Source organism: Labrus mixtus, chromosome 15 (genome assembly GCF_963584025.1).
Source record: "Labrus mixtus chromosome 15, fLabMix1.1, whole genome shotgun sequence".
In the NCBI taxonomy this organism is placed as follows: Eukaryota; Metazoa; Chordata; class Actinopteri; order Labriformes; family Labridae; genus Labrus; species Labrus mixtus.
The window spans coordinates 3,677,618-3,701,375 of record NC_083626.1 but is presented as its reverse complement, the minus strand read 5'-3'; the positions used below and the strand labels follow the sequence as shown (position 1 = coordinate 3,701,375).

Here is a 23,758-nt window from a genome sequence, read left to right as displayed (position 1 = left end):
TTTCGGTTTCCAAAGCCTACCATCTGGGTCAAGAAGAAACTGACTGGTTTGAGAAGCCACGCTCCAGTTCTCGTCACTACGGCAGCAGTCATTCAACTGGGAGGAGCCGGCATGGTGTCAAACATACTTACCATGATTATGATGAGCCTCCTGAGGAGGACCTTTGGCCCCAGGATGAATACGGCCATGGAGGGCGACAATCCCGTGACCACCGACATCATGGAAGCACTGGCCGACATACTTCCTCATCACGTCATTCAGATGAGCCAAGGTCCTCAAGGTCGACTAAGGGGCACCCCAAAGACCCATCAATGCGCCATGACCCTTCAGGACGATCTTCATCCACAGGAAGGCGAGGAGAGTCTAGGTCTGGAGCTTACCACTCTTCTGAATACTCCCGGGATCCATCTGGGCACCACCATGGTCAGCATTCCTCAAGACAGGGAGACCCACATCGTTCCTCACGCAGCAAGTCCCAGCCGCCAGGAGACATGCAGGGCCAACCACCAGGTACACCCAGGGTGCCATTAAAACTGAATTAGTTTAGCAGTTTGGAAGTTTGATATCACAGCAAATTAATTTCAAGATAAAAGTCATTTTTGTATTATATCATAAGACATTAAGGAAACACGCTTTGTTTAAAGTGACCACAAGGCAGTAGCAAGTATATCTTCCTTCTTAGTTTCGATTCCGGTGCAGAATGGTTACAGAATGCGGCCCCCACACGGTCGTTTTACACCCCTTGCTTTGCCAGGCAAAAGGCAAACCAACAGGTATTGCAGCAATGAAAGCAGGCAAGCCAACTGGTTCAGATATAACCAATTCTACCTGACCTAAATTGCCTCTGCATTTTTCAAATAAGCTCCACGACCAGAAATGTGGTAAAACTAGGATTAATATTGGAGGTAGGTTAAAACGCAGAACATGGCAACCTGCGTGCACATCGAGGAGGCAGGGGGCAGGGGTAAACAGCTGTCTTCAATGTTTTGAATTTGAACTTCAGTACCCATTTAAACGCTACGTGTCAGAGTTACATATTGCTCCTTTAATGTAAGTCCTTGATTTCTACTGAATTTACTAAAACAGTAGTAGTTAGTTAGAGTCACTTTTCTCTTTTAACTCAGTATCTTCTCTTATCTTTTTCACTCAAAAAAACCTTTGTATTTTATTTATATCCAATGTTTAACACCTGTGATCTTTTTTAAAGTGCAGACTTTATCGAGTCATACTGGATGAATAGGGCCATCAAACAGATTAAATGTTTGTGACATCTGTTTTATAACAGACTTCCACACATTTTCCTTTAATATGGTTTACAATAAATCTTTACCAAAGCAATCATTAGCATTTAACTTGTGGGGAAAAATGTCTGTGAATTTCTTTTAAGGTCTGTGGCAGCAATATGTAATATCCACAGTTTTTCAGACTGAGTTTGAGACTCTTTTATAATCAGCTGTCCCCTCAGGGATCAACAGTTTTTAATCAACTATTTCAAGCGTAACTTTTCAGATAAATGTTTCCTCCCAGGGCTCCACTGTGGCTGTGTTCTTACTGGTATACTCATTAAATCACTGGTTTGATCATTACTCACAACATTTGTGGCATGTCCCCCTCACTTTAATTACTATTTCACCTTTCAACTTCTACTTTAATGATGATGCCATTGAAAGACAGATATACCCAAGCAAAAGAAACTATTTAAATACGCTGGACCTGATTGTAAAATGATTGTTTTTCCAGCAACTGTTCGCACAAGACAAGAAACAGATGTTATTTACCCCTTTTCTAGTTCATGTGGTAAGATAGGAAAGATTGGAACACTGAGCTTACATTTTTAATTTAAAAAAGAAATACATTTTTGTCTTGCAGGCTCCTCCAGGTCTGGCAGCGCTTCCCGTGCTCAGGGCCCCACTGGCGGGCCAATGGGATCAGGGCGACAGGGGGGTCCAGGTGCCCAGACAGACGGGACTTCAGGACAGAGGACCCAGCTCCAGCAGCAAGCCCAGACATCAGCAGCCAGACCAGGGCAGCCTGGGGCTGCAGCAGTTCCTGGTCCTCAGCAGCAGTCCCCAGCACAGGGACAAGGAATGGGCATGGGGCAGAACCAAGCAAAGCCCGGGCAGATGGGACCAGCCGGTGGACCAATGGGGCAGGCCAGACAGACAGGTCCGGCAGGAACCACACCACCCACAATGGTGAGTAAAGATAGTGAGGACAAGATGAAAGAACTGAAAAAAATATGACGAAGAATCGGGTATTATTTGAGTTATTCCAGATAAAGATAAACATTTTACATATTCTTACAACTCCCTCTTCATCTTTAAGCGTTGCTTCCCCTCCGTCCTGCCATGTCTCTCTCAGAGAAAAGAGCTGGTTCAACTCCTCCCAGTTTTGATGGTTTATTTATATTCTGCTGTGCGTCTGCTGGCAGGCCTTATCTAACACTGATTAACACAGAGGCAGCTGATAACTGAATGTCGCTGATACACTGTCTGCTAGCACTCTGAATGCCTGCTTGGAAACTTCCTGCTTTTTTTCCTTAATCATAAATCCATGTTTATCTATGAGGTATTGGAGTTTAAATATCTAAACCTATAACATTAACTGTTAAATGTCCTATATTATAGTGATTCTCTACTTGAATTTATTCTGTATTCAGTAAATATATGAATGTGTTGACGTTCAGAAAGCTACTGTCACCATCATGAATATCCCCAAATTATTCATGGTTTCCCTCAGCTCCTGAAAGGCGTTCATGATTTTCATATTGCTGCATTGTTGTGTTATCCGCGGGGAAAGCCAAGTGAAATAATTCATATGGTCTAGGATCAAATTATGCAGGAATGTGTCTGGGAAATTATTCTGAAAGCTCTGCTGGTGACTAGCTCTGACAGGGAAGCCATGAACTGTAAATGGTATTTTTCATATGATTATTATTCAGTCTGCAAATTCATCCACTTACATTTTTATGTTAGGTCCATTGTGTAATTAAAAGCATTGACGGAAAAGCTGTAAATAATGAAATTCTGTAAGCCGAACGATGCCTCATGATGCAACAACTCAGCTTTGCTGCAACTAAACTGGAGTAGGGAAACAAATACAGAATATTATGTGATAATTTGGCATCAGTCCAGTCTGTTAAATCAGTTTTGAGAAAGTTTTTTTAAACAGGAGTGACACAAAGACCAAAAAAAAGATAAACAGAAGTATAAAGTAAGGACATAAAAACCAGGAAGGAACACACAGGAGCAAACTATATACAATATTTCCTGTGTTGAGGTAATTCCAACTTTTATAGTGATTTATCTCAGAATAGATATGGTATGCACAATATATTGTTTCATAATCGCAATTGCAATGTGCGCATGTGCAATAGTCACATCACAGTCCTAGTGAAGAATGTCATGCTGCCACTTTTGTGATGTTTGATAGAAACCAAAACCACCAGTTGTCTCATTTCCAATCTACAATAATAGTCCGTCTGATATTAGCACAGTAGTCAGAGAACTGTCCATGCAGAGTCTGAGAGTGTGTCCAGTGCACGTAAAAAATGTACAGGCTACATGTGTTGCTGCTGCTATCACAGGTATACCAACATGACGCTTTAGGCAGACGCTCAATCACAGATTTGAAATGAGTGTATTCCTGCAATCAGCAGCAAATTATCCCTGTGCTATAATGCTGTTTCCACATAAATCGATTATTGAAGGAGCCGCTGTGCCACTTATTGTTTTCTTTTGGCAGCTTCACCTGCAGCACAGAATTGTTGTGAGTCATAGGCAGCTCAAGAGAGGGAGCTTTCATTTCATTAGAAGTTACCATCACTGGGCTAGTCATAGACTAAACATAACTTTGAACATCGTTAGAAATGGTTGATAATGGGATGCTGGTAGTGTAGTGGTTAGTGCGCCCATGTAGAGAGGCGATAGTCCTCCAAGTGGGTGGCCCAGGTTCAAATTCGGCTCCTTTCCCGCATTTAATTACCCTCTCTCTCCCTTTCTCCCTGATTTCTGACTATATTCACCATCCTATCTCTACAATAAAGGCAGAACAAGCCTAAAAATAAATCTTTAAAAATGTTTTAAAAAAACAGAAATGGTTAAAGTAACACAATAAAAAGCCACACATTTTTTGTAAAGTTTATGAAGAAATGTGTTAGTGAGTGTGATGAAAGTAGGAGGGAGTTTTGATTTGATCTCAGAAAATGCCTTAGAAAACATATGATTGTGTAATTTGAATTGATTTACTTAAAACTAAATAGCATTTACTTGGTTTAATTTCCTTTCCCTCGTAATGTCAACTTTTCCAATATCATTCAACCCTAGAAGTTATTCTCTGAAAGTGTAGACCAATGTGGTTTAGTGTTAAATATTGAGCTGGAAATAAACAGGAGATATACATGTTTTCAAAGTGCTCACAATGACTCAGCAGACCCAGACAATTAAGACGAATGGATGAGGTAAATATTTGTAGATATTGCTGCTTTTTTTGGGAACAAATATTTCTTTGTAGACAGAGTGGAGAAAGAAGTTAACACCCTTCACACATCAAATAGATTACACAAACATGACATGGCTTTGGGTAAAGATGGTACTACAGTCCCCATCACACCTGACAGTCTTCATCTAACTAAAAAAAAAAAATACCTCATACCTGCATTTCCTAAACACATATTAAAGATCCAATGAATCCATCGGGGAAGACTACAATATATCTTCTTTAAAGGATGTTGATTTCTCTGAAATAAAGGTGTATTAATCATCAAATATTATGTAAATAAAAAGGAAACAGACAACCTCATCAACTATTATATCTTTCACTGAAACATTGAGTATTGACCTTCAAACAGAGGCAGATGAGTGATCCTTTCTCAACAGGGATCCTCAAATTGACAGTTGTCTGTGTGGACAACGTTGCAGCTCATCAGTCATGTCATTTAGTTAGCTGTCCATCCGTCATGACCTTGTCCATCCCTCCATGTTTGAATTTTTCTGTCTTTATCTCTCCCCATCTCTCTCTCTCTCTGTCTCTTCCCTCTAATTAACTTGTGTTTAAGTACATAGAGATGAATCCCATAGTTCTGTCATTTCTGTGTATCATCAGCTTTGTGAATACCTGAGGGGTCTCTGCCTGTTGAAAAGGCAGGCAGTTATTTTTTGATTATGCATGATAGGAATTGTTTTGTCTTTGTAAACAACATGATGAACCGTCTAGACCTGCTCTCAAGTGTCATAAGATAACTTTTGTGGTGATTTCACAATATGCAAACACTGTCTTAAACTCTTTCTATCTCTCTTTGAAGGCCAAGATAGACACCCCTCCAGCAACAGCTATTGGAGCAAAGGCAGCACCAGTCATGGCTAACAAAGCAGCCCAGCCGCCACTTACAGGCATAGGTAGGGTGTAATCTTCACACACACACAAACATACACACACACACACACACACACACACACACACAACGATACACCCACTGCTCCGACATCTTACCAGCTGCTTCCCTCTCTGCCTGTTCTATGTAAAATAGTGTGTGATGTCTCAACTAAACAGAGATTAGTCTGCAGATAATCCCACAGTGGAAAACATCGAGGGGGGTTTCTTGTCATTGCAGCAGGACTGTTGGAGAGTTCTAGCTAGTGTGGAAGTCAGATATTTCATGAAGTAATACAAATAATTAGCCGTTAAATATACAATATTGAAAAGGGATTGCAGGTGCGGTAAGAAGTTTGAATGAGAAAGAGTTTATGCTCATGCAATTTAACTTTTCCAAACTGTCAGATGCTGTACAGTCTTTATTTGAAAGCTAACATAAAATATTTTTTTACTGATAGGATGTTCTCTGCTTGTTTAAGTTTTGGCAGTATCAGCAGCAGCAAACTAAAAATATTATCTAACACTGTCCAGGGTCCTGAATGGTCTTTACTGCTCCTTTTGTGGTGCTGACGCTGTCCAGGGTCCTGGATCTTTGGTCTCAGTTATTGAATAAAAAATAAATTTAATTTTTTTTATATTATAACGAAATTGTCTTTGGATAAATAATAACAGTTAGAATTTATATTTGTATTGTTAACGTAGTTTAGCAGAGACAACAAATAAAAATGTGCTTCATGGCAACTTCACTTGGTTTCACTCTTCCTCTGTGTGTAACCTGTCTTTAATGAAATGATCACTGTAGTCCAGTGATGTCCAAAGTGTGTCGGGGGATCTAACATGGGGGGGGTCAACTCTTGAGGTGCATCTGAGTTGTCCCTCCTTTCCCCTTTCACTATCCACTTTACCTTAACCCGGGGAAAATATCATGAGGTTAAGGAAAGATGTTAGGAGAATTCATAAAGGACTTAGGGAAAGGCGATCTCGTTGCTCTGACAATCCGACCACATTTCCACTACGCCACGTCATTAAATGTGACGGGCCGGCGGAGGTTAATGACGTTGGTCTGCCGTGTTGAAACTACAATGTTCCGAAAATGGACTACTAAAAGCGCATCTAAAAAAACTTTCCCATGTGCCTTCTTACCAGTGAAATAATCCTAATTACCACAAGGAATTGAACCTAGGAACCTTCCTTAGCAAAAATGACAATTCGGACACACCCTATGTCTACCCTGGTGTCTCCTCACCATCAGTGTCAACGGGGCATCCTAATCGATTCCTGAGCCACATCAAGCGGCCCCTTTCTATGCAAAGGAGCAGCTGCTCTACTCCAAGGTCTCCCCGAATGTTTGAGCTCCTCACCCTGCCTCTAAGGCTGAGCCAGAGACCCTCCGGAGGAAACTCGCTCGAAAACGCCGCTTGTATCCAAAATCTTATTCTTCCGGTAACTACCCATATCTCATGACCATGAGGGTTTGAATGAAGACTACAATAAATTGAGAGCTTTGTCTTCAGACTCAGCTCCCTCTTTACCACAACAATTCAGTACAACACCAACATAACCGGCAACGCTGAGACAAATCTGCCTGTCAATCTCACTGTCCATCTTACCCACACTCGTGAACGAGACCCAAGATACTTAAACTCCATCCCTTGATGTGTGTCCACATCAGCTTCCGTGCATATGAAACCCATAAAATACATCTTTTGTTTCTTATCAGGTGATAAATGTGTGAAAATGAACTCAACCAGGCGCTTCTCGTGAGTTCATATTTACCTTGTGTCATGTCTTTTGCCATTCTTCGGTACAGGCACATCACATCGGTGCCTTTTCTATCCTTCTCCTCTTCTTCTGGTGGGGTCAACAAAGCGATCCAAATTGTTCACTCAACTTTGCATAAAAGTTGATTGTGGACTCCTTTGCAAACTTTTGAACCAAAAATGCTTTGATCGCTCAGATGATCTTCCTACAGCCTCTGTGTGATGAGGCTTTTGACTCTAATGAACCTTGAACGTAGCTATCTATGAGATCAACTATTTGAGAAGCTGCCTGTTTGAGCTGGAGATAAGAATGCCTAATTCATCCTCAGAAATGTCCCTCTCCCCCTCAAAAGTAACAATATCCTCTACCTGTTCTTCCAGATTCGACTTGACTGCTTCCTTGGTCTCATACAAGGGGCTGTCTCTGGAAAGTACAAATCCTGGGGGAGTTCTGCTCTGACTTCTCCCCCCAGATTCAAACAGCTCCTCCTCCTGTGGTGTCACTGTTTTTTTCTGTGTTGTTTTATTTTCCCCCTGTCCTCTCAACTTGGACGGTAATGCCATCGTTTTAGAAAATCTGTTAAGTATAGTGATGACATTTGCTGCCATTTTCTTTAGCTTCTTTAACATTTCTTGGAGGCCAAGGGTTTGTCCCTCTCGCTGACACGCGCTGTATTTATCCTGTCCGTAACTTCTTCAACCACAAGCTGAGAAATACGACAAGCTGACAACAAGAACAAAGTAACACTGAGACTAAATAGACTCTTGGGTAATCAGACACAGGTGAGACTAACGACACAGGTGAAGACAATCAGGGCAATCAAAAAGGAGGGAAACCAGAGAAATGGAGGACGTGAGACAAGACAAGAAACACTGGGGACAAGAACTACAAAATAAAACAGGAAACAATGAAGACACACAGTGCTGTGTCTGAACTCACTCCCTATTCACTATAGTACACTTCATAGTGAACACGGCATTTTGTAGTGGTCTACAAAATCTGGGAGACCAGGATTATACCCTATGTAGTCCACTCATTGTTTCCCATAGTGTATTGTGAAAAGTAGTGTACAGCCGATGGTCACCATCCGAGCTATATATAGCCTACCATGATGCATTGAGGTTCAAATATTTTTACGGGCGTATAGAGGCGTTTGACTCGACTGCTCCCATACAGACAGAGTCACCCAGACACTGGAGGAGTGGAAATGTTTTCATCTGCCAAAGTGGGGGTCCTTGCAGAAAAAGTTTGGGAACCGCTCCTGTAGTCAGCCACTTATTTTGCCTAAATTTGTAATTTAGAAGTTTGCCTGCAACTTATGACTTAATAAAGCTAATAATTTAGTTTACTAGGGAGGAACAGTAAGGAGTCGATAAATTAAAAGAAGTAAAATTCTTACAGGGTGATATAATACAATTGAAACAGTATTGAGGACTTGACACCAAGAGATTTCATCATGTGCAAAAAAGTGCACACTGTCAGATGTCACCTAATATTAGCCTGTGCACTAGATCCCTCCTGTGTCTTCAGAATACTTCTGTCTTCTCTTTCTCACTTCATGTCATCATCTCTTCCTCTTTCTCTTTTTTTTTTTTCCCCAATCCAGGCTCCAAGGCGGCTCCTAGGCCAGGAGGAATAGGCAGTGCAGCAGCAGGTCAGCCCGGCATGGAGGGAGAAGGGATGCTGTCCAAGATCCTGCCAGGAGCAGCTGCTGAGCAGGCCGGCAAACTGGGAGACGGTATGACACACAAAAACACTAACACAAGTTTCAGCATGTTAAAAGTCTAATCACTGTTGAAAAAAAGTCTTTCAAACTAGTTACTTTACTTAACTGATGAGTGCATACTTCAAACAGGGTTCTTGGCTCTCTGTTTGAAGTGACTGTTAACATGTCATGTTGTAAAGTCAATAAAGAAAGAGAAACAAAACAATTACAAAGACTCCTGAATAATACCTGATTCAAAGAGCTGCTAGGCCTATATAAAAACTCAAATGTAATGTCAGGATAAATAGTATGTTTTTTATGTTTAATTAAGTCATTTGGATGTCTCCCCTCATTTACCAACCTTTTAACCTCTTTGCCTCCTTTTTTTTTTCTTCCAGCTATCACCGGTTTTGGCAAGAAGTTCTCCTCCTTGTTCTAAAGTACTAATTTGAAGGTATGCAGTTTCTCTCATTTCTTTTTATCCTGTGAATCCTAAAGCTGTGGCTCAGTTGGTAGATTCCGTTGTCTCTCAACCGGAAGGTCGAGGGTTCGATCCCCTGCAGCTCCTGCAGACACATGTCTGATGTGTCCTTGGGCAAGACACTTAACACCAAGCTGCTCCTGCTGTTTATTGGTGGAGTATGAATGTGTGTAAATGGGATTAGTTACTTATGATGGCCACTTTACATTGCAGCCCTGCCATCAGTGTGTGAGTGGGTAGGTGTGACCTGACCATTTTACCATTTTTACAAGACAGACTATTTACAAGAAAAGCCAGACAGAATGGAAAACTAAAAAAGCTATTAATTTTCCACTGGGGCTTCATTGTAAAGAAGAATACAAGGTTCTTTTATTTAAAACAGCTAGAAGAAACATGTTTTCATCCTACGAACCAAGTTTGTCCTTTCTTGATTAACAATAAGCTACTGATTCTGTTCGTTATTTTCAAACTATTTTGATGTGGAACAAATCAATCAATCTCTTAAATAAGAGTGACAAATTGTTCCCTCACAAAGGACTGGAAATTATTATGTTCTTCAGTTCAAGTGCAACACTTGGCAACACTTGGTATAAAAATGAATCTCTCTGTGAGATGCTGCCAGTTCAGGTCTACTGGGATGTTGACAGAGAGCTCCAGCATGCTGTGTGTTGACTGTTGTGGGCAGCAGAGAGAGGAAGAGAGCAGATTAAAGTGGTTTACTCAGATCAGGCGGTTTCTTCCTAAAGCATCGGCTCTTCCTTTTTCTCTATTTTGCACCTTCTCATCTCACATTTCCTACTCGCCTCTTGTCCTGGACCTGGAAATCGATCTCAGCTAAATCTTTGGTCGCAATTCCTGAAATGCTTGAGGGAGGAGGAGAAACAATACTTTTGGAGGAGAGCTAGGATGGATAGGTGTCTCCTCAGAGGGAGGGCAATAATTACAAAGAATGACAACATGGGGGCGGCAGTAACTTAGTCTGTAGGGACATGCGTTGGGAGTCGAAGGGTCGCTGGTTCAAGTCCTGGTGTGGACCAAAATATGGAAATTGGTGCCAGGGCACTTCCCGAGTACTGCTGAGGTACCCGTGAGCACTGAACCCCCAAACAACTCTGGTGTAGCAGTGTGAAGCAGCTACACCAGAGCTGCAGATCAAAAAGACAGCCTCCATGATCCGTGTTCTGCTCAGCATTGAGAAGTTTGTTCTGTTCCTATAGAGATCTAAGTTTTTGTCTTAACATGCTGGCTAGGGTTTTGATGTGGAATTTGAATGTGTGATCTAATCAGACACACACCAGGATATTTATGACTCTTTAAATGCTGTCCTGTCAAACTTGGGATAGGTTAACCATCTTCTGCAATGTCTCTGGCTTTGGAGAATGATATGTATTTGGTCTTGAGTGGGTTGAGAACCAGTTTCCAATTGAACAGTGCATGTTGTAAATCCCATAATAGGCCTAGTGAATTAAGACCAATTTTTGATTTACTCAATGAGGTTTATTTTCTTGAACTTTGTATATGCAAATCTAATTTTAATAACCTCAGATTAGACAAAGCCTCGCCTCACCTGAGATCTTTGGTGTACTCCCATGTTTGGAACCAACATAGATACAGAGCAAATGTTGTACTGTTATATTATATATGTTCATCCATTGGTTGACAGCCATCTGCCAAAATACCAGAACAATTAGTAGAGACACTGTGCTTCAAAGGATCTCGTTCAAGCTTGTTCCATGAATCTGAACCAAAGCATCTTTAAAAATGTTCCATTATCTACATAGATTTCTGTTTTTACTATTTTGACGGATAATGTTTTGACATCTTGTCTCGTCTAACATGAAGTTACACTATATTACATGAACTGACTGAATGTTTCCATGTATTTACAGGACTACGTAAATGTGAAATGACGACTCTATGAGGCCTTGTACCAGAAAAACCTGTGAAGTTCCCCCTGCTTATGTTTCACTTAAAGAGAGAGAGAGAGAAGAAGGAGAGAGAGAGGATGCTGATGAGAGCTGAGCATACTGGTGAGTGCTTTAGGTACAATTTCACCAGCTAACACTGCTACACTTTGTGGGTTCATTTGGATAACTGCCAAGTCTGAGGGCTTGACTCCCATTGTGTAGAAAAAAAAGACTGAAGTGAGATGAACAGTCACAGCTGATAGGGTTAGCTGTGACTAGGCCAGCCAAGGTCACTTTGTGTCTCCCCTCATATCTGGATTATTTGGTAGACTTGGTGTCTGCTCTCCATTATGTTAGATGTCACATTCAAGTTTAAGGTAGAGTAGGTAAGGGTAAAATGTCCCGGACTTTAGCATCATCTTTATGATAAATACGAAATATGAGACGGTCTGACAGAACTGGCTTGGCAAGACACTGTATCATATGTGTGCTGTTCATGTCAATTCTCCTTGCAAGTCATACAAATGATAAACATCTTCAACTTAAGTCATCTGAGTCTCCTGAGTCTTTCTTGTTTGAAGACAAGTTACTACAAAGTAGGATAAATGAATCAATATTCCTTTATGTCATTTATATTATCAGGTAGTCTTTGGTCTAATAATTTGAAACTATGTTTTGGATGATGGATGTTTATATCATCAAAAATCATCTCATCTTAAACGCTGCTGCTTCATCTTGCAGCCAACAAGGACTGGACTCCTCTGGATACTTCATGACTCATGGCTGAGCGCACACTGACGGAGAGAACTCACGGATCTCTCTGGCAGGCCAGACAGTAAGTTACCTTTCACTTAAGTGATTCCATGGAGAAATGTTTCACCAGTTACATGAGCACTATAAATGTTATTGCAAGGTAAGACTTTGTTTTTCATGCATACTAGTTTAAAATTAATAATGTTTCACATTAAATATTGAAGAATTAATCAATGTACTTACGCACTTTTTTGGAGTTTGGATCACACAGAAAAGTCAACTATATGATGGTAAACATAGCATCTTGATCAAACAGAAACACATGGCACACCATCAATAAGTCTAAAGGTTATCTGTTGCAGTTTTTACCTCTTGTCGTTCTTTGGAGCTGTTTTTGTGATTGAAGTGGTTGAATGACTTAGATTATTTCAAGTCAACAGTCTTGTGATAATTGCTGATGAAGTTATCAATAAAACCACGGGAGAAGGGGATGCTTTGCAGCCAGCAAAAATATGTATTTGCAAAACTTAATGTTTATGCTGCTGAAGAAACAGCAGTATGCAAAAATACACCAGTGATACAATTCCCAATGACGTGAGTGCAAAGACAAAAGTCACACTTGGGACTTTGAAAGCTATGTTGGTCAACTCAGCCAAAGTCTTTCTTGTTCCAAACGCATGTCAGTAATTAATGAATGCTGTTTAGTTCAAAACTAGTGACTCTGGAAATCAAACTCCCAAAAAAAAAGGGATCAGAGTCAGGCAGGTAGCTCCTCCTCGCTCTTGATGAATCCAGAACAGAATGTAAAATGCTGAAAACACTGAACAGGAATCACAGTGTTAGTGTTTAATCAACATTCAATGTGAGTCAGTGAGCCCAGAAAAAATGAGACATCTCTCAGAGAACCTGATTTAGTTTCCTTTGTTCTGCCTCCACTGTCATCGCACAATGGTGTCTTTTTTAAAAATACATAAAAAACAGTGACAGGTTTATTTATTTTAATTTCAATAGCAACAGCACAGAAATCCACTTACAACTGAAGAATGACAAACACATTCAAACCTTATTATAAACCAGTGAGAAAAAAAAAATCAGAGTGTGCATTAGAGTGTGTTTGACAATAAAATGAATACAAAACCAAAACAGTGAGAGGTGTTTGATCAGAAAAATACAAAAAGAAAGTATTTAAAAGAAGTCCATGCCATCCTAATCTGACCATGCCGAGCTAGCACTGATCTTTGTTGTGCTAATGCTCCCTAAAGGCTGTACATTTTAAATGTTCTTCACATTAATCCAATGTACTGAAAGAAGATGCAAGAATTCCTTGATTTCTTGATCTCCAAAAATTGTGCGCGATATCTCTTATATACTTACATACTGCAGCGCAGCTACCACCTAGTCTCAGCAGACGGTCATTTTGTTTCACTCTCACAGTGCCTGGCTGTGAGTGCCAGTGTTTGTGGTTTAGACACTTTCTGCAAATAGTCTGATTTGCATAGAAATAGTTAAATTCCTCCCCAAAAGACAGCATGATGTCACATTTAAATGTGCGCAAACAGCACTGGTTTTTCATTCAACTTTTTGTATTGGATTTGTGAATCAGTTAGTGTCTTTTTGACTCATTTGCACAGGTTTAGCAGGTTCAAAAGCTGCACAACCTCTTTGGGTAAATGAGGCCTTGAGAAGATATTTAAGTTTAGTTTTGTCAAAGTTCCATGATTGACTCTACCATCATTTGCAGTTGATCTGTGCATGTGTAACCCTTAATGCTAGATATATGCTAAATAAACACAAATTCTACCAGGTTCATTTTGGAGACATTTAGGAGAAACATTTTCAATATTTCCGCAAGACCAAAACATTATTTTACTTTAACCACATACTAGAGTTTCCCTGACATAACCATAAAATATGTTCATATATGTATATTCCACAGGCAATAGCTACTTAATGATCTTAAATAAATGTAAAAAAAAAACGAAAAAAAAAAACAGGGAACCTTTTTTAAATGGATTAAAAGAAATATTCCAATGCAAATTTAATGTTCATATTTGAACATCCCTGTAAGCTCATTATGCTGGATGTGAATTTGATTGAAGTGTAGAAATGTGTTATGTAAGTATAGAAAGTAAAAACAGGAGAAGTAATAACTATGTCTGGTAGATGCTTTTTTTTCTGTCTGAAAGTTTTTTTTTTGTCTTGGTGCAGTGCCGTTTGGGGATTAGCATGCATTGATGTTGCTGTTTTATTTCAGAGTGTGCAGAATATGTGCTGTAAAAGATAATGTACTGAGCTTGTGTTACTATGTGCTGTGCAGCCATGTGCTGATGAACTGCCTCATGTGACTGCTGCAAAGAGATTTCTCCCTCTCAACTCCCACACTCTACTCCCACTGTCACACATCACTGCTTTTTGTCTCTATTTTCTCCTCTCCATTTCTCACTTTTTTTTGCCATCTTTCTCTCGCCCTCCTCGTTCTCTCAAAATATCACTTCCTAATTAGCTCTCTCTGCCTGGGTGTCTTCACTAGGACGTCACTCATGTCTCTATGACAACAGTCTGACAATGGTCGACACTGCTCCGTTACTTTTTACTGTATGGTTTTTCAATTTTAGACTGTTTATTACCCGATCAGACACAGAGCAAAGAGGATGTGGGACCCTATTGGTGGGCAGAAAAAATATGGGGAATATCACATATTTTCAAAAGAGTAATTTTCAATTTGAAGGCCTCAGAGTGGCCGCACAAAGAAGGCAGGGCGCATGGAAAGAAGATGCCGGGCGCTGGGCTTTTTCTCCAGGCGGCCACCTGCCGCTGCAAAAGCTCTCTACTCATTGAAAACAGTTTTAAAAAGACGCTGCGCTCAGGGGCGTTTCTATGCAAATCAGTTGACTTCTTTAACACCAAATGGGCACATGATTCTCTGTGGACAGTCCAGTATTGATGAGGGATAAGCCTGTCTAATAATTCCCTCAGAGGGAGCATGGGGTTCAGCCAGAGTGGTGAGAAATATCCCAAGACCAAAAGATATGACCGCATGTGTCCATATACTTCATCTCAGTGGTTCTCAACCGGTTAAGCATCAGGACCAACCATCTCCTTCATGAAAAACCCAAATTTCTGATATTTTTCAACCAGATCAATTTAATAAAAAATGTACAGTTTGGAGCTCAGACAGTACAAATCAGTTGACGGAACAAAGAAATTGAGAAAAAACAAACATGTTCACAAACTTTCGCAACCAACTGTAAACAGCTCCGCTGCCCACTTTTTGGTCCCAACCCACCAGTTGAGAACCACTGCTTACAGCCATAGCTTTTTCCCCTCCCTCCTTCTCTCAGTCCAGTGAGTCAGCTTGTCTGTGTGTGTTTGTCCACGCTCATATTCAAATATATCTGTGTGTATCAATGCGCCTGTGTTTGTGGTTTTGTTTGTGTGTGTGTATGTGTGTGTGTGTTGTGTATCAGCCCTTTGGGGGGGACTGTGCTCACTGAAACAGATTAAGTCTGGTCCTGAGCACTTATAAACATGCACCTTGCTAATCTGGGTCAGTCACAGTGGGAAGAAAACCAGAAGGCAGTGATTCGAAAAAGATGGGTATATCCTTTTAAGAAACATGTTGCTACTGGAGCTACCAGGAAACAGGAGGTCATGGAGGGGCCAAAGACAGCCTGGAATAAGACTTTGAAGGCTTCTAAAGTCTGATACCTAATTTAGCTTTGATGAAATGTTCCTTGCATCATGTTTTTTTTTTTTAACTCTCTCATGAATACTTACAGATGCAAGTTAAAACTATGCACATATCTCAAATGAAACAGGTCATAAAACTCACCAGTGGCTGTATTCACAAAGCGTCTTAGTACAAAGAGTTGCCAGGACATTTTCTGAGAATTTCCCCTGAAAGTTAAGACGAGATCCTGGTAAGGATTAAAGTTATTCACAAAGCATCGTAGCCCTTAAGAGCGCTTTAAGGTGAAAAACTGTTAGGGGTAGTGAGGAGGACTTTTAAGAGGTTTAAGAGTTTTAAAGCAGAGGAGTAGACTGAGAAATAAGACTGAGAAACAAGTGATCACATAACCATTTAAAGCTTTGTCACTCATGTAAATATCAATTAGATTAAATACTGAAATGTATTTACTTGTTTTTATTATTAAGGGTACGGCGAGGAAGAGAACAAAAGGAGTACAGACAGTCTCGATTGAGTCTTGATTGAGAATACACAAATTGAATCATAGTTAGGCTGAGCAGACAGCAATTATTTGTGCAGAGACTTTTCTCTCTATCTTGGTCTTTCTTCAGTGCAAAGTGAGGCGTACATGTTGAGTTCCTCTACATGTGGTTTACTCCATCACAGGGGCATCTAATCACTGATTAATGGTTCAGCAGGTAAAGAGGACACTGCACAAGTGGGCGTGTGTTTTCAAACTATTTGTAGGCTATGTACTTTTAAAGTATATAGCTTACAATTTATTCAGCAGGTTCATTACATTAAATAGAATCAGAATCAGAATCAGATTTATTGGCCAGGTATGCTTACACAAACAAGGAATTTAACTTCAGTGAACTGTGCTCTCTTATGTACAGGTACAACATTAAATATCAATAATAAACATAATAAGAAAAGACTAATATTTACATGACTAAATATGAAACAGTGCAGTGGTGAATAGTGCAAAAGATGCTGAAGTAACATGATAATAAGTCAAATGCAGTTATGTGACAGATGAGTCAATTAACATGTCAATTACAGTATTTACATAAGTTTAAGTTTGCGTATATTGATCATTTAAATTAAATAGTATATATATACATATATGTATATTCACAGTGAAGGTTTGGTTTATAGTCATGTGTTTCATGTGTGTTCATGATTACACAATGTCTGACTAGATTCTATGATTAAGTCGAGTGATTTCAGTCTCTGTTTTCTTCTTTTCTTTTCTTTTTTGGATCAACCAATCACAGCCTGGGAAATAATGTGTCATATGCTACATTCATGTGGTGTTGGACACATCGGAAAAACAAGTTTCTGAGTTGTAAAATGCACAAGAACTCCTGCTCAAGTCGGAACAACAACTCGGAAACTCTTGCCCGAATTACTGACTTGACGCCAGGATCATCATCCCCTGGGGGGCTAAATACATTTGGTCAATGTTAACATACTTTTTATTAATTCATGTATTGCACATCAACTTTGTGCTCAGATATACCTTGCAACAGTTACATTTCACTGATCTTCTTCGTAGCATCAATGCTGCTTTTTGCTGTTGTTACAACATTCCGACTTTCCAACCTGATGTAATTTGACAGTTTATGGTGGTGTGCTGTTCCCAGGGGTTACAGTGTTGTTCAATTGAAAAGATTTTCGTGAAAAGATTGTTCTGCCCCCTAGCACACAGGGGCTCGATATTTGTGACTAATTTACTCTTTTGTCATTTTTTTTCCCACAGATCATTTCAAGCCAACATCCATCCTCAGAAGGTCTATCCTCCATCCAGTGTCTCCAGCCAAAGAAGTAGAATCCATCAAACTACAGTGGAGCCCTGGAACTGTAGCAGCGAGACACATCACAGGCCTTTGATTACACTAACTGGCAGCCAGCTGCTACTCTTCTTCCATGCCAGTAGAGGGAGATATGCTTACGTCGCCTGAGATTCGTGCAGCTGTTGAAGACAAGCCGAACCCATGGAAGACATCTGCCACCTCAAACCTCCATGTTGGTTCATCGCTGCAGATCTGATGGAAGGAAATGATGCAGCTCTACTCCAATATGCTGATGACTTCACTCTTTATAGAGCTGCTTTTTTTCTTCTTCTTCTGCTAACAGGGAAATGGTATCCATACCATAAGCATCGATGGCATGCTAGGATCCTTGGTTTCACAGTCCTGTGCTCAAAACTAAAAGAAACAAAAAATATGCAGAGTCTTTCCTCTTTTCTATCTCCTCTTAAAGTCAAAAAATAAGAACGGGGAGAGGAATAAAACTCAGCGAAGAAACGCAGGCTTTTCTGGTACGAAAGACCTCTTATTACATCAGCTACCATGAGGGAAATAAATGGAAATGTCATACTGAATGAAAAAGACAAAAATAATGATGTACACACGCAGAGAGAACAAGTGTGCTGTCCACGGTTTGCTCTGTTTCTATCTACATTCCAGATCGGAAAAACCTTTTGCTTCCACTCTTCTTCGACTTGTCTGTGTTTCTTGAATGCTGATTTCGACTTACTTTCTAACCCCCCCCACCGCCCAATAATCTTTGCCATGTCTTTAAAGAAGTGTATAGTGGATTCAAAGAAGAAAAAAAAAAAAGATGTAGGAATCTGGAATGCATGGAACTTTATATCCAAGACCTTACACTGTTCATCATTACTTAACAGAGGCCATAAAAAAACTGGGATACACACCTTGGCTTAATAATGTAAACTAAAACAAAGGAGAAAGATTTCTGGAGCAACACACAGGAATTGAGCCACGGGATTATAAGGAGCCTTTTGTGGTTTTTTTAAAGGAAAGTTGGCTTGGTATTCGGAGTGAAGCTGTTTGTGGTTGGGTTGTTTTTCAGCCATTATAAAGCCATTAAGACAACATTTACCTGCGGTGCTTGTGCTCGTAGGGTTTTTCTGCAACTGCTCGACAACATGGTCCTCATATATTTCACTCGATGTTGTAGGTGGTTATCATTTCTTTGTGTCTTCTTTTAATGTTTTCTATTTTAGAGTTTAGTTTTTTTATTTGCCTGGTTTTTATTTATTCTTTTGTTACAGGTTACCAATATCGCCTTAATCATTTTAAAACATTTTATTTTCCAGGGAAAGTGGCATATTTTTTTATTACACCATGTGAACACATTTTCATCACACTTTTTTTTTAATGTAGAAATATCAGCTGGAACACTGGCCACAGGGAGATTAATTTATATATTTTTAATTTATTTGGTTTTTGATAACTTAAGTGATATAATTTTTCTTTAATTTATTTTTTTGTAATGTTTTGTTACCTTCATCAAGCCCCCCCCACACAGTCGATTTTCTGACTCTTATTTATTATCAATACTTACAAAAGCAATAGAGTTAGTGGTAAGAAAGTTAAGAGCACAATCTTGTGTCATTTTAAAAAGTTGGTGAAACAGTAATGTGTTGCCTCCGTCTGTCTACTTTATCACTGATGAACCGTTAAGACTGACTTTCACTTACCACAAAACGTACTCCAATAATGTACCACTTCTGTACTGCTACATCCGAGAACAGGAGATCACCGATGAACAAACATTTGGTACCGCCCAGATCTCCTCCTCCAACCGATAGTGAGACATCACGATGTCTTCAGTCAGCGGATCGGAGTGAAAAGCTGCTCGTATGAGCCAGCTGTCTGACTGATCCGCAGCACTGCAGGACAGCAGAGAGGCACTGAAAAGCAAACACGTCACACTTCACAGCAGAACTGGACTTTTGACGTCGCAACCTGCAGGGGTTGGGGGTTTGGATGTGATTCTTTCTGACCATCCGAGATGGATGGAGTCCTTACACGTAAAGTGTGTATCAGCATGTGTCTTCACTCTGTCAACTGTGCACAGTGCACGGGAAAGCACACTCTTAGATAGTGTTGAAAAAGAGAGAAAAAGAAGTCAGCACTCATGTGACTGAGGAACCAAAAACATCACACTTGGTTGTGTCACAAAGCCACTCGCCTTTTTTAACTTCTCATTTTCTATTGTGGTGGCGTCCAGACCTGCAACCCAACCCCCCTCCCCCCTCAAAAAAAAAAAAAACCTCTCTCTCAGACTGTCAGTTGTCATGGATACTTCTCAGGTCAGTGTTCTCCCTGCTGTTGCTCCTGCAGTGCATTGTGGGATCTGTGGTTCGGTACTCAAAAACATTACTCTGTCGGGCCAAATATTGTGAGGCCTTCAACGAACCAACCGACTTCTGCTGTATATTGTCTGTGTGAACGCTCGCTGGGAACTTTCGCATGCTGCCCGGCGCGGGAAAAAAACCTCAAAAGTCACCTCTATATTGTTCTGTTCCTAATGTTTGTATGTAAGTGTGTGAAGGTCCGTATGCGTGTATTTAACAACCATCATACAATGTGGAAAAGAAAAGAAAAACAAAGACAACCACAAGTTTTAACCACGACAAAAATGGTGAGCAGAAGAGGCGACCTCTCATCTCCAGTCCTTCTATGCAATGAATCATATTTGGGGAAAGGAAACAGAAACACGAGGAGGAAAAGTGAAGTGGAAACACAAAAACGGGGAATAGTCACACAAGCATTGTTTTATCACACCTGAGTTTAAAATCAAAAAATTGCTTTCTTGTGGAAATGCTCATAGTTTAAAAATAAGGAGATTCTTTGACTTTGTTTGTGCAAATTGTAGGTCACCAGTAATTTATGAAATAATAGGAAGGTTGTTTATATTACTTGTGTTTACCTGGCATGTTCAGGATGCCCTATTCTCTTTCTAGTTGGTGCTTCTGCCAGAGGGATTTCAAAATAAAACAAGGGCAGGGGGTGGGTTGAATATACAGAAAATATGTCAAGAGATCTATAGAAATACATTATTTGTATGAATTAAGAATACATATAAATACTGCAATATATCCCTTATGTATAGTTTGTGTCTGCAGAGGTGAGAAGAAGAGAAGGTCCTTTATTGTTTTTGTTTTTTTACAATTACTGCCATCTGTCACCAAAATGACATGCTCAGCTACCTTAATGTGCCCTTGTTCTCATGTTGAAGAGACAGAAATATAAGAAGATGATTTAGGTCAAACACAAAGCCAGTTCAAATACCTATATATATACACAGATGATAGATAATAATGTATATCATATTGAAGAGTATTGAGGGCTTCTGTTGAAGCGCTATTCAAGGCATTCCTACAGGGAACTATCCGGTGTGAGAGTGTTTGTGTGCGTGTGTTTGAGCGTTGAAAAAGTGCACTGCCACGACAGATTAAGATTTATAAGATAAATACACTGTGGACAAATAAATATCTGTACCTCAAACAAGATAACAAAACTATCTAAACGTGTATCAAGCCAACATGGCAAATATATAGAGAGGCTATTTATGAAGAATACAGATTTTTTTAAAAGAGGTGGTTTTATGCAGCATAAAAAACATCTCTTTACTCCTTCAAAACTCCTTCGATAACTTTTCTGAAGTTTGGCCTGATAAGTCACTGACATTGTAATAGAAGCTAGTATACATATATATTTATATTTTGTGAAGCATTAATGAGAGGATTTATTTATGTTAGAATTTATTTTATCATACAGAGAGGAGTTACAGAGCAGGCTGGGAGTAAAGAAAGAGTCGGTTTCAAATAATGTGACATATAAAGAGTTTATGCAGATTTGATATATCACTTGATTTATGCACAGCCCAGAATAATCACGTTCAACACATATTTTCTTGGGGAAGATAGTTCTTTGAGAATTTTTTTGGCAGTGTCTTAAGCCTCTGTAGAGAATTTCTCGCTAATATTTTGGTCATGTTTGGATCCACTTTCTCCGTCACACGTTGCTTGTTCCCATCGAGATGTTTAAAGCTTAGAGCAGTGATTTCACAGGTACACTGCCACCAGATCAGTGAATAAACCATTGAAGGATAAAAGAGAAAACACTTGTCGAAGTAGAACACAAATATTTAGAGTTTAAATTGACCCAACATACCAACTTCCTCTAGTGTATGTCATGTGTGTTGGAAGTTTGTGAAACATTTTAGATGAAACGTTCCTAAATCACTTCTGCCTCAGGAAAGCAAAGCATTAAAAGCAACGCAACCGAGACGTTCCATTAGGCGTTAGAAAGCAATGGATGGATTTATGCAGGGCAATAAATCTGTTGTTCGATAAAATGACACAGATGTGATCTTCCCATTGTGAGTAATAACTAGAGGAGTTTAGGAATATGCCAATCAATCAGCCATTTAGATGTAAATTTGTTTTTTTGTTGCTCCTGTGTGAAAACAGCCACTGAAGGTGACTTAAATATGCATAGCAGCAAAGGGCTTGAACAATACAATACTAGTCACTGAAGAAAGCCATTCTGTTACTGCCCTGAAGCCAGTAGTGGTCTCTGTCTATGCTCTGCAGCGTGTCTGTCTATATCTAGAAAAATGCAACCGACTTTGTCCCAGATTACCGCCATCACCTGTGGTCAAAATGGACACCACACTATCACCTGTTCTTAACAGTTGTTTAAAGCACAAATGTAGACAACAGTCAAACAACTTAGAGTTGTGTTTCATGTTATAGTGTGAACAGATTTGAATTGAAATGGGCTCGGGGAAAACCCTTTTTCCTTTTACCCCCTAACCCCTTTGACAATAGAAGAAAATCCTGAGTGAAAAAAATGCGTAATTTAAAATGTCTAAATATTCAGAGCTAAAGTTTCCATTAACTGTGTTTTGAGTTTGGAACAATCGTTTGATTTTTGCAATAAAACACAAAGGCTCACATTTACCGACATGTAGCCGACAAGAGAGGTTGCTCTTATCAGATCTGTTTTTCAAAAGAAATCCTCCAAAAGCTGACCTTGTCTTTGAATCAGTCTGAACCAAAAAAAGGTAGCAAACAGTGCTTGTACAGTTTGTAGTGTAGTACCTGCATGAGCAGTGGTGTCGGACAGTTGATGTATAGCAGGGCCGGAGAAAGACTTTACAAAACACAAAAATATATATATATAAATGAATACATGTTTTATAGGTGAGAGGTTGTTCAAAGGAAGGAGGAATGATGTAATAAACTAAACCATGAGAGAAAAGTCCATCCGTCAGGGAGTGTTTATTCACCTTTCACCTGTAATGAATCATCCAAGTAAAATTACAAGTGCATGATTGGGACACCACTCCCCCCCTGTCTCTTGACCTTTTGAACCTCTTTGACCTCCCACCTCATGGGCTGCCATATTTTTTCCCCCCAGTGTAAATACCAGATTAAAACTGACCAAGGTTCACTTTTAACTAACAACATTTAAATCAAAATGTAAATGCCATGAAGGACATGTTCTGTTCGACATGTTGATCTCAAAATTACAGCATCACAGACACATGCAACATGCGCACAGGCATGAGAGAGGCACACGCTGGTGTGTGTGTGTGTGTGTGTGTGGAAGCCTCAGCATATAAAGACAGAACAAAATACCAAACGAGTTGATTTGAACAATAACTTACAAAGAATTCATTGTGTGCGACGTATGTGGCTGGCTCGTGCAGACTGTTTAAAACCCATTAAAAAGTTGTATTTGGATATGAAAAAAGTGATAAAAACATATTGGTCTGTGTAGAGTTTCTATACATGTTGTGTTTGTAACATGAGATGACATGAAAAACTAAAAAAAGGGGAAAATATTCTGGCTTCCATGTAATTTCTTTATTGGGGGGAGGGGCGGGGTCGAGGGATAGTTTTATGGGGAGATGGAAGAGATGAAGAGGGGTGAGAGGGTGTTTGAAAAACTGGAGATGTGTAAAAAATATAAATATATAAAATAATCCAATTGTATGACGAAAAAGAGGGCGAAAATAAAACACAGAAAAAGGTTGAGAGCCTAAAAACGACTACAAAGTGTTCCATTCACTGTTGTAAGTGCAATGAGCTAAACTTCCTGTTTCCCCATTGTAAAACCTTGTGTATGTTTCCGTGTATTCCTCCTGTAAATGGGTGTAGTAGACCTGGTGCATCATGCCATGTAATGTGATGAATGACAAATTATGACCTTACAATACATTTCAATCAGGAAAAATAAATAAAAGACAAATGCATAAAAACAAAA

At 39.7% G+C, this 23,758-nt stretch overlaps 1 protein-coding gene across 1 annotated transcript in view; it reads left to right on the top strand.

The window, feature by feature from the left end:
- bsna (bassoon presynaptic cytomatrix protein a) overlaps window positions 1-23,758 on the top strand; it is a 153,745-nt gene extending 129,987 nt beyond the window's left edge. The window contains exons 12-19 of the mRNA XM_061057199.1: window positions 16-510; window positions 1,870-2,195; window positions 5,303-5,396; window positions 8,741-8,872; window positions 9,238-9,293; window positions 11,210-11,350; window positions 11,969-12,062; window positions 17,431-23,758. Coding sequence (XP_060913182.1) covers window positions 16-510; window positions 1,870-2,195; window positions 5,303-5,396; window positions 8,741-8,872; window positions 9,238-9,278 — 1,088 coding nt within the window. The 3' untranslated portion in view covers window positions 9,279-9,293; window positions 11,210-11,350; window positions 11,969-12,062; window positions 17,431-23,758. The remainder of the gene's footprint in view (window positions 1-15; window positions 511-1,869; window positions 2,196-5,302; window positions 5,397-8,740; window positions 8,873-9,237; window positions 9,294-11,209; window positions 11,351-11,968; window positions 12,063-17,430) is intronic.